The 16,310-nt window shown below is 39.2% G+C and overlaps 1 protein-coding gene across 2 annotated transcripts; it reads left to right on the forward strand.

Moving 5' to 3' along the window:
* Positions 1-950: 950 nt before the first annotated feature.
* On the forward strand, positions 951-14,157 carry LOC145479556 (uncharacterized). 2 transcript variants are annotated; one of them, XM_081457953.1, is made up of 7 exons: positions 951-2,407; positions 4,869-5,522; positions 6,258-6,302; positions 7,089-7,224; positions 7,862-8,100; positions 8,527-8,760; positions 9,422-14,157. In XM_081457953.1, exons 1-7 carry the CDS (start codon positions 2,317-2,319, stop codon positions 10,165-10,167), a joined length of 2,145 nt encoding a protein of 714 aa, XP_081314079.1. In that variant the 5' UTR covers positions 951-2,316; the 3' UTR covers positions 10,168-14,157. The 2 variants fall into 2 exon arrangements, with proteins under 2 accessions (XP_081314079.1, XP_081314080.1); XM_081457954.1 differs by having other exon boundaries at positions 8,530-8,760.
* The last annotated feature ends 2,153 nt before the right edge of the window (positions 14,158-16,310 follow it).

A 16,310-nucleotide genomic window follows, 5' to 3' on the forward strand; every position in this document is an offset into this window, starting at 1 on the left:
GGTCGGCATACATGAAGGTGCCTCTTTTCCCGAGACAAAATAAATAGGTCGTGATTATAATGACGAGATGGAGGGTCGTAAGGTAGCCGGGTTCCACCCTAGAAACGTTTCAAGCCGGGCAAACCAAGAGTCAGAAACCGATGCCACGTCTGCTACGACTAAACGTTTTTCTAGGAAAGGGACGTGTGATATTGTGGCGGAAATCGAAGGAAAAACGTGGTTCCAGCCCAGATCGTCCACAAAAATGAACATTTTCTCTGAATGAAAAAGAAAAGAAACTTCTTTGGGAGCGTGGGCTTCAGATGTTACCAGGTCCTGCACGCGACAGGTTTACATTTCAAACGTTACCAAACTCCGTATTATGTACAAAGAAATGTTAAACTTGTCTTTCAGCTAAGCCTTCTTATCGTTCAGCTACTTCCTCGTCATCCCACTTGATCCGACAAGCGGAAACGAAAAAGATTAATTCGGCAACAAATGTCTTTGTTTTTGCGTTTAAACACTCTTAAACCCGCTTCTTAGATAAGCCTCGCCTAGACGCTGGCGACAGAGGAATTGAAAACGAATATCACATAAGAGGAAAGAAAATATTTGTAACTGGTAGCGCTGGTGAATACAACATACACTAGTGTATTGGATTCTTAATTACAACTAACGTTTATGAACCAGATCGAATTGTCCGACTTTGTAACTGCCGAGAAAAAAGCTCGAAAAAGTAGTCAGGTGATCAAACTCTGAAATTAACTGTTAACTGTTGAATCTCTTTACGGTGGCCAATTCACATTATCAACCCAGCTGATAAAACCAAATTATCTTGTTAGAAGTATTGTTTGGTCCAGAAACCGACAGAACTGGAGACCTAAAACTTTTAAGAATTTAACACTGGCATGAATGAAACGACCGAAAATCAACAGCGGTGTTCAATACTTCACTTGTAGTCAGTGGCGATCAAGTCAGCTAGGATGTGTGAAGATAAAAAAACGTCCCTTGAGAACCCACCGAGACGGAAAGTCGTGGTTCCTTACATGATTGCATGCGGACAACAGCTCAATTTGTTGCGCTATTTTTGCAAATAAACAACGTTTCACGAGTTGCGTGAGACGTCAAAAACAATCCTGGCGAAAAAACGACGGCCAACATTGTTTTCAGGCGACAAGAAATTTAATACGGCGTTACTTAGTCGTTTCATTGTGTGCTTCAGCTTGCCCATCGTGTTTCAAACCAGTCAACAAAGAACTGGGCTTTCATCCCCAATTCGTCTTTCTCACGATTGTCCTAGCGTTCTGTCAAGCGTGGCTTCTTCAGCGAGCCACGATTTTTAAACCAAGATTGTCGAGTTATATTTTAAAACCTAAGAGCTGGGCCAGGCTGATTTTTTGTATGACAAACGATATTGAGGAAACATTACTTCCTCCGCCCCGCAACCAGCAAAATTGGACAGGATAACGGGATTAAAAGTAAACACATTTTTAAGCCCATAATAATTTGGAAAACGTGACCTTACTCGTCAGAATATTAGCAATCTTTTATCCTGTCACGTCCTTGTAATTGTGTTTTGATTTGCATGGCTGGGACTCTTCTAAAAACACCCAGAATTTGAAGTAGCCAAAATAATAAAATCCAAAGAAACTAAGGAGTCAAAATAATTTTATTTGCAATTTTACCCCACCAGTGATCACTAGTCTTGATTTTCCTCACCCCACTCCCCAGCAATCTGCTATTCAATTGCATTTTTTTTTCCTTTGTCTCGCGAACTGCATGGAGGACGTTTAAAAAAAGATGAGCAGGTCATAGCCAAGTGCCTTTAAAAAAACAAATTGAAGTTTTTACGTGGTGCGATTTCTCTACGCTGAACAATTTGATTGACATACGCGTCCGCTATCGCTTGTGAGCGGAAATAACGCGACGCTTCAGCTTACGCGGGAAAACGCTGGTTGTGACTTGCGTGATAAAACCATTCAGTGGATTATTATTGTGTACGATCGTGCTGGCTTCCCTGTCCATCTAGAAATTAACTTCTTTGGTTTACAGGACACAAGGTCTGTTTTCTCGTCGAGTTTTCTTTCATGTGCGAGGAGATAGTATCGGATGCTGTACTTGTGCAATACTTGAGCAATCTCGGAAGAAAAGAAATTTTGCAACGCCACGAAAACCGTGCGTAGTGAAATATGAAACCGTCTGATATTTCTGTGTACGCCCCTGAAATAGCTTTGATACTTTAACCTGCTGGATCTCGACACTTTTTTCATGAAGCACGAAAACAATAAGCCTGGAAAACTTCGATGTAGCTGACTTTCTACGCTGTCAAACTTCAAAATGGCTGGCAAAGTCGTCGATACGTGCCAGTATTGTCGTGGTGTGCTCGTGTTTACTCTTGCCGTGTTTCCATTCATCGGGTTTTGTGAAGGTAGGTTCTGCTCATGTACACAAAAACTCTTCCTGTGGCGCTGTTTACGGTTATTTCAGATCATGTATAAATATAATTGTATTAAAAGATGGCAGGGACCGTAGTGTATATTGAAGTCTTGCGGTAAAAATATCTGTCTCGTTCGGATCGCTTGAACCAACGAACTATTTCCTAAAACCAAAGCTATAGAGTTTAGCTCGTGTTTTGTTATTTAGTGTTTTTGCTGATATTTGTGAAGTGTTGAATCGTTATCGTAGCTCATGAAATGAACCATTTTGATTTACTATTGGCTTCACACTGTGCATTCTAGAAGTCCTTTAGTCACAAGAATATCGAGGTCAACTGCGTTTACAACGTCTGTAACAATCGACATTTTACGCTTCGAGTCCACGAGACGTGTTGTTTATTTTGATCGACCTATAACTGAAATTCACGCGACCCTAACGGAGAATATTTCGATATAATATTCAATGAGGGGATATACAGCACATGTTCAGCTACATGCGGCAGATAAACATTTTTCCTCTTACTGCAGTCAATGGAAAATTACATTATTTTAATATTCTAAAATTAGCCAACCATCTTTGCATAACAGAATATTCGGCGTGAAGTCGCCAAGATATAATGCGCTCGCAGAAACTTGAGAATAATCGCTTTATTCCTTCACGTAAAGTGCCATGTCTGATATTTATGGCTCAATTCTTGGCTATCCAGTAGTAAAATTGTTGCTAATAAGCCATATAAATTCAATTTATTTGTGTAAATGTGACTGGTGATTTTAAATGCCTGTTGTTTTTGTGGCTGTACGCGAACGTTTGAGCTAGCGTGCAACCATCTATAACAGACGGACCTACACAGCTCAGGACACATGCAAACACCAGTTCCGTGCTATAATATTCTAGCTTATTGTGAAATGTGAGTTGCATAATCAAACAAAGAGGATTCATAAAAGTTGACCTTCCGGCTTCACTACAAGTGTGTTAATGTTGCAGTGACCCAACAGAAGTCATGTCTTTATTTATTTATTTATTTATTTATTTATTTATTTTATTTTTTGGCTTTCTAGTTTGGTAAGGCCCATTTCTATCAGCAATTGCATCACATGTTGAGGTTCTTTCTGTCTTTATCTTTATTTACTTGTTTACAAATTTGCCAAGTGGCCTACAAGGCCTAACTACCTGACACTAGCTACAGTGGCTCATTCTAAGTTAAAACTTAACCCCCAAAGGAATTAAGAAACGATTAACACCCCGGGAGCCATGCTTATATGAGATCAATTCAGGGGCATTGAGGGCAGACAATTGTGTACGTCTGATATTATCTGTATCGAAGGTAATTATACAAACAAAAATAAAACTAAAAATTGTTTGGTCGATTTGGCATTGCACGAATTGGCAATTTTATGGGTTCTATATTTTGTTTTGTTCCAGAAAATTAATTATCCATACACTTCCCACAAAAGTTCTTGGTTTGAACAGATATCAGACCTGACCCCAAAATTTTTTTTTTCTTTTTTTAATTTTTTATTTATTCTTTTTAAATGCTACTTACACTGCTTACAATACAATATTAATGTAGTTACTTACACTACTTACAAAAAACTTATTACTTACGCCACTTACGATACTAACACTTACTCTATATAATACGCATACTCACGCTACTAACAATACTAATACTTACACTGCTTACAATACAACATAATTAGATTACTTGCCCTTCTTACATTTCTAGCACGGTAAGATCATACCAGTTTACTCCTGTGACTAATGTACATTCCGAGTTGCAAATTACAGAAAATATGCATGGTATATATATATGCACCTTGTTTCTTTTCCTTTCATTTTTATTTTCGTTTTCAGGGGACTAGGGTCGAGTTGTCAAGAGATTACAAAAGAGGCAACAGAGGCTCCCACTTTTTTAAAACGGTTGTAGTTGTATTTTTTTCCAAAACTAAATGACCCAAAAATTGATACCCTATTTTATGCCTCTAGAATCAGTGCATGTCTCTAATACATGACCTTGCTAACCAGGAATGCTGCCATTGCCATAAACGTAAGAAGGGTTTCTAATTTTCTGATTTTAAGGTGGCTCGGTAGGATAGTCATTTATCATGTTAACGTTGAGTGTATTAGTGTTGTAATTATTTTTGAAAGCTGGTTTTGCATTCGTCTTTACACCCAGTTTCTTTCACTCTTGTTAAATGTAATAAGCAATGATGAAAGAGTGCTTGAAAGTCATCCCTGTTCATTAAGATTATGGTTTTTAGTCTTGAATCAAAATGCTTTTATATGCCTTTGTGATTTTCTGGAATTTCCTAAAGTTGAAGAGTGAAATCTTCCAGTTTGTTGGTTAAATTGCTTTTTTGTGGCCTTGTTGACCTCATAAAATTATATCAAAAAACACTCAGATGTTTTGACTTTTTTTCATATTGATTGCTGAGTTTTCTGAATCCTTTCAGATTCGCTACCATATCCTATCGGATTGTATCCACTTAATAAACTCTACAATACGGCAGATGCAAGTTGCTATGGTAACTTTGGTGGAATTCCGAAGGATGTCCAACTTGTTACAGGCCCTTTTGGAAAGGCAGATACTGCTTATGAGTTTACTGGTATTGGGACAAGTCACATCACTATCCCACAGAGTCCACACTTGGATGCTAAGAATTCTATCACGATTCTAGTTTGGATATTTCAAACTGGACAAGCAGGTTCTATCATTCAATACTTGGATAATAACAATAAAGGAGGAGTAGGGCTTTATACATTGGATAGTAATTCTGTAAAGGTACAATTTCTGGAGCGCAGTGGAGAGTCTCTTTCCATTCTTCGCAACCATACAGTCAGTCTTCAAAATAAATGGCAATATGTTGGAACATCGTACAACTACAACACTGGTACTGCGACATTGTGGATAGATGGTATAGACGTCCAGCAAATGAATCTTGGTAAGGTGGAATTAAGTACAGACAAAGATATTCGTATAGGTAGTGGACAAGGCAAAGGTGACAGTTTTGAAGGACGAATATCGTGTTTGCAAATCTACAACAAAGCGTTGACAAGGGATGAAGTTTCAGCTGTAAGAAACCGATGTTTCCAGGAGGATGGTCGTGGTGAGTATAATATTTTTTTTCAAAATATAAGTTTAAAGATATTTGATATGAAAAACACTTTTACATGTATATCTATTTATTAATAGCGAAAAATACTTAATATCCATATAAGGAGGCAGGCTCGTCATATTTACATGTATAAATTATGTGTTTTTTCAGAAAATATCATCAATACTTACAACTGTATCACAGAATTAAATAAGAAAGCTTTTTTGGTTCTAAACCCCACTCTACATGTATGGGAAATTCCAGTTTAACTTAACATACATGTACATAAATTATACTTTCCTTCAAAAACATTTGGTTTTTGATAGCCCTTTTCCTTGGAATTTCTACTGAAGCTCTTTGGGGTGGATAAATTGGATATTGTGTGCAATGTTCAATGAAAGTTGCATTCAATAGCCTAAGGCTAGTGGATTTTGCAGTTGGCATAGTGGATCAGAGTTTATCCATCACTTGCCCAGTGATACATGAAATTATAAATTACAGACTGAAGTATTGTTAAAGAGTAAGATTTTTTGTAATTTTCAATAAATTATGTAATTGTGCTGGGAGAAACTTTTTTTGGCCTTAGAGAAGAAAAGAAAACATCCATAGGAGAGGAGTATGGAAATGTTTTGGAGCAGCAGATTTTTTAGAACCACACAATTTGTCATACACATGTAAATGAAAAGCTTATAAAAATACACTGTAATATTACTGCTGTCATCCTTATGATTTTAATTGGCCCTATAGGAGATCCAACAGCTCCAGTGGACTGCAAGATGTCCTCTGCACCATGTAAGTGTTATTCTCAAAGTTATTAACCCTAGCTTGCTAAAAGTGTGATCTTACAAATTAAGCCAGAGATTTTTACAAGTGTCATGTATATATTATGTACATGTACTTTTTGTCCTTGATCAAATTTACGTACAGTTGAACCTCCGGTTGCCACCACCTCTCCTTAGTGACCAGTTTTCCAAAATACCAAAAGTTTCCAATTCAAATCACTATATTTTGAACCTCTTGTAAATGACCACCTCTTTTAAGCAACCACAACCACTTTTAGCGATAAAATTTTGAAATTTTCTTTTGTTGTTAACCTCCCATAAGCGACCACTAGACAGATAAAAGAGGAAAAATTGGATAATAAGGTGTTGTACATAATATTATCGCATTCCTGGGTTGTACAAGAGACAGCAATTTATCAATGGGAAGTACCAGATTTTTTCTCAAGAAAAGAAAACAGTTAAAACATGGGTTAAGTCTCTGCGGTTACCATATGCTAACAAGGAAAAATTTTGACCCAATATGGTCTATGCGGTTGTAAGCAACCACCTCCTGTAGTCGACCACCTGGGCTTGACATTTTGGGTTGTCCCTTACAGGAGGTTTGACTCTATTAATAATTTGTCCAGATGCAAAAAACTTAAAAGCTAGTCAGAGTGCATTTCTAATTGCTGTATCCATAGTGATGACAATTACAGCTGTACTTCATGTGAGAGTTGACAAATAATGAAGTGCATTTACTTTCAGAAATATTTAATTAAGAAAGTACTGACAACGTTTTTGCACTTTTTGTTAACAGCTAGTTGTGGCGTTACCATGAATACCCTGTCTGGAACTTTCTATTCCCCGGGGTACCCTGCTGGTTATCCTCATGAAGCAAATTGTATCTGGGAAATAGATGTTCCTGACGGTTACTACATTACATTGCAGTTTAGGTGAGTCCTAGCTACCTAGTTATTGTAAATTATTCAGTAATTTTCTGAAGCTAACAAGTGTCATGGGCATACCACACAGCTAAACACAGAGTATCTTCCATATCTATAGCTGTAGTTTTAATCTTTTAGAAGCAGTAAAAGGCAACTGCTAGATAAAACTAATACAAGTGAAATATTAATGGCATTTATTATACGCGGTGGCCTCATGGTTATTGCACTTGTCTTCGGATTGAGCGGGCCAGGTTCAAGCCCTGACCGGGGACATTGTGTTGTGTTCTTGGGCAAGACACTTAACTCTCACAGTGCCTCTCTCCACCCAGATAAATGGGTACCGGCAAACTTAATGCTGGGGGTAACCCTGCCATGAACTAGCATCCCATCTAGGTAGGAGTAGAAATACTCCTAGTCACTTCATGCTACAGAAACTGGGATAAGCACTGGCCTGATGGGCCACTTGGCTCGTATTCAGACTTTACCTTTACCTATTATACATGTACAACATACTGTTTAACATGTGTTCAGTAAACATCTTTATGTTATCATAAAGTCTGTGCCATGTTCTTATACATGTATGCAAGTTCATGTACAACAAAAAGAAAAATAATAAATACTGTATGATTGTAAAATTTATCCACAGTAAGTTTGATTTGGAAACAGCTTACAACAAGTATCCAGATTGCCCAGACTACATTGTCATCCAAGACGGTATCAACAGCTGGTCAGACACATTGAGGACTCTTTGTGGAGGTCAGGACGGCTGGGGAGAGGAAATTGTTTCTTCAGGAAATGGAATGAGGGTGGAGTTTGTGTCTAACAAGCTCACCTCAGCTCAAGGCTTCATTGCAACATACACTACAAGTCTTATAGATGATCAAGGTAAGATGCCCAGATTTTTCATTAAGGGCCGGGCACCAGGTGAATTGACCAGCTCTGGAGATGATTTTGCAAACCCCTGGATGCATTTAGGAACTAATTTATGGTAAAAATATGTTTGTGGTGTGTATACTTAAGTCTGAGTCGGTATGCAAGTCCATAGCGCTAGCATTAGAAGGACCTGCCCAAACAGTATGCTGTTTTCGTAATTTACTTTTGGTACCAGCAATCTCAAATAGATAATTAGATATTAATTTAGTTTCACTTTCAGGTTGTGATAGGTCATTATTTTGAGGAATATCCCAGCTGAAATGTTTTTGTGTTTGTCACCAGAAAATTATGTAAAGCAAAATTTAATCTTCATCATTCTGACTTGGGAATGCAGTTGTAAAGGCTACCGGTATAATCAATGTTCCCTTTGCTTCCTAGTAGCAAAAGAGGAAGAGGAAGATATGATGGATTTCAGTCATCACTACACTGGAATTGTGATAGGTGTGGCATGTGCTGCAATTTTTGCCATCCTCTCAATCATCACATTCAGCCACACTCGAAGGAGATTGCAGGAACGACGTAATGGCAGCTTAACAAATAGCAACCGCAGACATGTTTCGTTTTCTGACAATGACATCTTTCAACAGAATGCGCCACCCACCTATGATGATGGTAAGCTTCTATTTTTACTCCATTTCCTCTGAGTGAAAGTTTTAGAGCTTCGTAAGACTACAATGTGCAAGTAAGGCATTTACCCAGTATCTTGGATTATAGGTCTGCAATACATGCAAAGGGATATGTCTATGTACTACATAATTTAAATTAATAACTGTCAGTACTCTAGGTTAAAATGCATACTGACCATTGGTTTGATCATTATCAGTCATCACTGATAGTACAAACTGGCTGAAGAGAGTGTGCAATGATCTCCCAGCCATTTTGTCGCTAGGCTTCACTATCACATACATGTACAGACATGCAGTTCTATTTGATAGTTAAATATTCTGAATTGTACTTTGTTTTTAAACCTTGTTCCTTTTATGTATAGATTTTAATTCCATTCGTATAGTTTTTTTCAAATTTCTTTGTAAAGCAACATGAGAGCAGGAATGTCACTATATTGAATTTTTATAATTTTAAATAAAGTAATTATTATTATTCCATAGGATGGAGTGACTAGGAGTATTTCTACTCCCCTTGGATGATATGTTCTAGTCAATTGCAGGGTTAGCCTGCCTCCTGCAGCATATTTGTTAGTACCCATATATTTTCCCTTGGTGGAGAACTCTAGGAAATATGAGAATTTATGTGTTTTGTTTCTATCACATTACAGTTATGCGCTATCCAGAACTTTACCCACCAACACCATGTCAAGGATCATTAGCCAATACTCCAGCAGCGACCCCTCGGCAGGGGTCCCCAGTTTCCACACCAACAGTAGCACGTCGTGCACTTGAAAGACATGGATCACCAATATTAATTCCTAAAGTGGGATCCCCTATTGGTATGCCACTTTTTGGACCACACCGAGGGACATCCAGCCATTCCACACCGCAAAGTACCCCTAGGGTTTCTATTCACAGAGGTATTTCTCCCTTGGCTAGGGCAGAGTTGACCCCACAGCACTCACGTAATGCAGATCATATATCTTCTGATGAACATGATGATGACAATGATGATGAGCTGCCACCATATCCGGGCATTATGGGGGACAATACAAATGGAGATTGCATGCCTCGTAATACGCATATTGATTCAGTTTTGGATCAAGTTAGAGAAACATTGGAACAGAGAAGGTTTGTTCCACGGCAAGAGTCGAATCATTCTTTAAGTGACAGTAATTCATCTGGTTCTAATCATCGTGATGCAGCTGTGAATATTCAGAGAGGCTCATTGACCTCGTCTAGTACTGTAGGCAATGCAGGGCCTGGCCAGGCAAGGGTTGAAGTAAACAGAAACTCAATTGTATCAATACCAAGTGTTGGTGACAGTGGTTATGTTAATCCATGGGTATCTCATAAGACCCTCAGAGATGTCAGATCAATAGGGACCTTAAGATCAGTGGAGTCCGATGTTTGACACCTTTACTGCAGTGGTCAAAGATGTAAGTTATTTTGGGCCTGTTATTTTGAATACTGGTAATGGATCACATCTGGAGGGACCCTGAAATCATGTCTGAGGTCCGAGGCATGAGTAGCCTGCATGTACATGTTCATCTCCTTACTCTGTTGCAAAAGAAAATACCATGTAGGAGACGTCTGTAGGAAGTCTAAAGGCACAAGTTTATTTGGAGAAAGGACATCAGAAGCATACTGAAAAAAACATTAAGGACATGAAAAGCAGTTCTAAGTTAACAAAATACAAGCACAAGTGGGTGATGTGGTGAGTAGCTTGGCTGACTGGGTCACCCTAAAGCTTGAGGCTTCACTGCTCATAGATTGTGCTTTTTATTTTGTTCATTTCTCATTCACTCTACACTTGTAACAGTCACAGATGGGGACCTCCCAGGGTAGGAAACATGTTCCTTTGATCCTGTTTAATATTTTTCTAATGCTACTTGTTAATAAATTTTCACCTTGTTCCATCAAATTTAAATCCATAATAATATCCCTAACTTGTAATCCCTTGAAATAAACAAGCATGTTCAATTGTTCCCCAAATCCCTGGGAGGCCCTAGAAATAGATACTGTTCATAGATTAAAGCAAACGGAGAGTATCTCTTTCTACTGTTCGTGTATCCACATATCTCCCGCCTTAAAAGATCTTGCTAAATGCTGACTAAATGCAGGTTAAACCCAACGGGTAAAATCTGAAATATGCTTCTCAGATGCACTGTTAACCTGTTCATTTACTGAACCTTGAAATGTTTATTGTTTATTATTATTATTTATTGTTGTGCACAAGATGTAATGTCAGCTTTCTTGAATAATATGAGGTGTAAATTGGTGCATCAAGAAAATATCTTAAGTTGAGTTTCTCTTTTTTTATTTACATGGCTGCCTTACAATGTATTGATGTTGTAAAGAGAAATTAACTGTGGATCACTCTTGAGAAATGAATGATTTCAGATGCAGTTTACAGATTGGCTCACAAAAACATTTTGTGGAAAACATAATTTTTATTCAGTTGCATACTGCGATAGTTATGCAACGCAAGCGCTTTTTAGGAAATTTGAAATGCAAGGCTGGCACTATGGAAATAGAATACACTGGTTTTTTGGTCAATATAGTGACCAGTAGATCTTCAGGCCCAGAGCTAGAAATTAGCCATAGCTTCGTAGCAACCACTCACTTTCTCTAGCTCGGGCCCGTAATCTAGTAAAGTCAAATGGACTAGACCAGCCAAGAGCCACGTCCCAAGATATTGGGTTTTATTTATTTCAATGTAAGCTTGAATGTAATATCTACACATCTAGTTCCTTGTAGTCCAGTTCTGGCTAAGATCTGGCCCTACTTCACGCAACGTCATGCTCTCGGGAGAAGGGATTACCCTGTCTCCCGGGAGTATAACACGGCGTGACAGAGAGAGATCCAGAATTCGACTAGTTTATTTGGGGCCTTAAGAAGAACCTTTTTTTTAGCAACTGTACAAATCGGAAATGAGGGAACCCAAACACTTTTTTATCTCCTAAATGGTACAGCAAGCCTCCAAGCCAGTGGCAGCTACAGATCAATTATTCCCCTTCCCGCCCCCCGGATAAAATACTTGTATTTGGAGCTTGTATTTCAAAGAGCTGGTTCGTCCCCATTTCTCTCAATACTCTTGATACATTTTAGTTATTTTCAGAGGACTCTAGACGCTTCAGGTTAAAGGAGGGTTTTTAAGAGGTACTTTATAATTTATTTGTCTTTTTAGTTTTTTATCAGTGGAAAGCCACTTCCTTATCTTACTTGAATTTATGTAAGATCGAGAATATAAATATTCGCTGGATTTACGACGATATTCCAAAGGAAATAATATATAACAGATGTAATAAACTAAATATTTATACATTCTGCAGTTGGTTATTTTTCCTCCAGTCACTGTGATCTGTACTTGTCGTATTTGTTTTAGTCACAGGATTTCCTTAAGGCTCAACTTCATTCCACAAACAGATTCAGTTCCATAAATTGTGAGTCTGTCCCTGCGTCTAAATCTTGACTGACGCTCAATTTTGAACTTCTGTATTGAACCCATGGTTCTTAAGAAGAACCTTTATGTGTAGCAACTGTACAAATCGGAAATCGGAAATGAGGGAACACTCCAATTCTTCGCTGAAACGCGGCCTTGAATTTTCCGAATACAAAGAGGAGAGGAGGAGCCATTATTCGTAGCCTCTGCCAGGCGTTCACTTAGTTGCGGTGCAGCGCGAAAAAACGACGGAGAGTAATAAAGGAGAGAGAGACTTGGTGCGAGGAGCTTCCCCCCTTTCGCGCCGCGCTGCTCCCCTGTTTTGTTTTGTTTTTAGTTTTGTTTGTTTGTTTGTTTGTTTGTTTGTTTGTTTGTTTGTTTGTTTGTTTGTCTTTTAGCGCCAATTTTTGCGCTGCTCTCCAACTAATTGAAGGTTTGGAAAAGACTTTATTATTCTAGTAAAGGTATTTATTTACCTTAATTTCCAAAGCAGCCCCTATTGCACCTGCAGCGTTTTGACAGTATATTGCTCACTGAAGCGCAAAGTGTTCTCCAATCTGAAGCCTGCAAATCTATATGTAGCTATAAATAAACTGCTCGCACAAGTTGTGAAATGAAAAGACGGTTATACTGTGAACGCGTAATGAACTCGTAATGCGGGAATATGGAAGTAACACTCGGGTTATGTAGGTGGCTTTTGTGAGTAGAATTGTCGAGTAGAAGTAAGCTGTACGTTAAAGAGCCGATTGATAAAACCGTTGGCCGTTGAACTGCTGGAGTTTGAAAGTTGTTCTTTATCGACATCCTCATCAAAGTTCTTTAAACACTCCAGTATGATGAAGTTGATGCTGAAAATGCTTAGTGTTCATGAAACGCAGTGTTAAAATCATTTTTCTGAAATTGTTTATGATTGAACCGACTATGTATATCGGATGAACTATTGATTACGTCTTTTCATACCTGGTGGGAGCAAAATTTAGCATAATGGACAATCCGTCGACACGATTTTCGCAGTTTTGAACGAACTATCGACACTCCATCGACCTCTCGGTCGATAGTCGGTCGAAAGTCGACCAAACTTTCGATCGATTCATATGAGTCGGTGGACACTCGGCCGACTATCGACCGACTGTTGATCAAATGTCGATAGTGTCGGCCGACTGTCGATCGGGATGTCGATCGAGTATTGATCTAGATGTCGATCGAGGGTATCGATCGAGAGTATCGATCGCTACTCGACCGCGGATGCCTTTAGTACACATGATGACAGTATATATGGGTTATTGACCAAGTGTGAGGTCAAGATGGCTGGATATTGGCCAAGTTCTTTTTTTGCGTGTTTATGGACCGAGACGGAGTCGAGGTCCATAAACACGCAAAAAAAGAACGAGGCCAATATCCAGCCATCTTGGCCGAACAAGCTTGGTCAATAAAGGATTTATTATATGGCTTTCGGGGACATTTTTCTTGCGGGACACGGCGGGTAGTCCCGAGCGGGCAAGATAGCTACATCTTGCCCGCTCGGGTAGCCAATCACAGCGCACGATTTGATTCATCTTGCCCGCTCACGGAGCTACAATCGTGGACAAAAGTCCTTGGGACACTTATGTAATGTAACGGAGTATCTGTGTTTTAGAGCTGAAGTATGAAGAAAACGCTGCTATATCCTTTATAAACGGGTTGCTGTCCCCCCTCCCCACCCAACACAATGTTGAAAATCAGTTGGAATTGCACTTACTAGTTTTCAACATTGTATGGGGGGTGGGGGGCGAGGTTAGGCAGGTGAAGTTGTATTCGCGTCTGGCGTGTACGCAAAAGCGCCAAAAGTGCAAATTTGTCCCAAGACTTTTGTCCATGATTGTCTGAATTTCAGTTGAGAAATAAAATGTCACTTTTCAGCGGTTTTCCACAGTCTAAATGTGTTTTCTCTCGACTCTGTGAATAGATCGTAATACAGAGATTATTTTTGAGCTATTTTGTGCTTTATTTAAGCTTTTTTTCTTTTTTCTTTTCAATTTTTCCCAACGCAAACGCGTGGCGTAAATCGGAATTTGTTCTATCTCATACTCGCGCGTGCGGTATTTGAAAGGGCACACATGGTTAACGCTCAAGGCAGCAACGAGCATAAGGCATTATAGATTACTGTGCATATGACAAGAATTTCTGTCGAACAGCGAGTGAAAGTCTTTTTTTTTTAAGAAGGAAAACGGAAGATTTTTACCCCGGGAAGTCGCGCAGAAATGTCAAATGTCGAAGTCATCTGCATCATGAATATGATACATGCAGTGAGCGGGCATCGTAAACTATAATTTCGTCCAAAGGGTGCCGAACCAAATATTAGCAAGTTGTTTCCCGCAAGTGCAAGTCATTTTCTTTATTCATTTACGAAACAATATTGTGTGACATTTTTTTTAGTGTTGTGGACACTCCTTATTTGCATAACTCGGCAGTTCTCAGCAACAGTACTCACTTTAAAACCTTAAAATCTGCCTACTTATTTCCGAAAGCTCACATTTAAGACATGTCGAAGTGAAATGTGTTTGGTAATCGATCTTTCTACACCTTTATAGCTGGGAAAAACTTAATTATGAGCTCTGCAAGCACGGTACTCACTTTCCATTTGTTAAGAATTGTTTAAAGTCAATTCTTCCACACTGAATCAAGTGAGTACCGTTGTGTTTACTGCCAGCGTGTTGTGACGTGACTTTTGTGAAGCAATTCCGAAACAGTACCATAAATCTCGTGTTGAAAAGTAGTTTCGCTGGTTTTCTTACTTAGTTGATACTTAACATTGACGAAACACCGTTTTTCTTCGCCACTGAGTACTGTGCGATGACCAATAAACGGTGACGTCACTACAAAGAGCACAGCGCCTCAGTGTACTTAAACGCGCTGTAATAACTGTTAAGGTGATCACTAAGATTGAATTAAATACCAAATTTGTCGTTTAAGTACTTGAAGTATCTGCAAAACTGCACATTATAATGTAAACAATTCGTTACGTATCCACATCAAGCGACGCCGCTATCACTGCCATCACATACAAAAGTTTCTAGATTATTTGAGATCAACACTCTTCCCGATCGGTCCAAAACCACTGAAAAATACGGAAAAGCTGTGTAAAAGTTCTTAGAAATGCCTTTCTCATCTCAGATGTTCACATTCTCGGGTTCTAGATGCATTTAGGGTGAAAAAAACATCTTGATTGTGCATATTCCACGAGACGCGAAAATCAGACAATCGTGGACAAAAGTCCTTGGGACACTTATGTAATGTAACGGAGTATCTGTGTTTTAGAGCTGAAGTTTGAAAAAAACGCTGCTATATCCTTTATAAACGGGTTGCTGTCCCCCTCCCCACCCAACACAATGTTGAAAATCAGGTGAAATTGCACGTACTAGTTTTCAACATTGTATGGGGGGTGGGGGGTGAGGTTAGGCAGGTGAAGTTGTATTCGCGTCTGGCGTGTACGCAAAAGCGCCAAAAGTGCAAATTTGTCCCAAGACTTTTGTCCATGATTGTAGCCATATAATAATCTATATTAAGAATGGCTACGGTAAGAGGCAGGCGTTTTCGACAAACTATCAGAGTCAACTCAGAGTCAACTAGTCTGCAGTGTAGGCGCTTTTGTTGGGTGACCACTGGACATCTGGCGGTCATCGTCGAAGAGCGCGGAGAAATTGAAAACGCAACAATCTGCGGTGGTCAGTTTGGATTTCCGTTTGAGGAAAGCTCGGCGAGGAAATCCGATTATCGTGACGTTATCGTTTTCGAAAGTCTCCGTTTCTAAAATGTTTTTTGTCCACACCAAAACACAAGGCGGCGTTGTCAAATTCTGCCGGTTTGATGAGTGTTTTCGAGAAGCTCTGTGGTAGTTACGGATTAGCGTGGACGATAGGCCTAACCGCAGAAATTTCTCCGGCGTAGCGTACAGGCGGTTTGGTTTCTTTCCCCCGCCCTCTCCACACCCTCTTCCACGATGGCCGCTGGGACTGACACGACCAAAAGTGTCCAGCGCTTGCCCGATTAAAATGCATTTGCTAAAGGGAGACATGGGTTGTGAGAAGCTGGAACAAACATCTCGTTTATCAACAGCGTTTCATGTAAACTTC

This window comes from Orbicella franksi, chromosome 2 (assembly GCF_964199315.1).
Source record: "Orbicella franksi chromosome 2, jaOrbFran1.1, whole genome shotgun sequence".
NCBI lineage: Eukaryota > Metazoa > Cnidaria > Anthozoa > Scleractinia > Merulinidae > Orbicella > Orbicella franksi.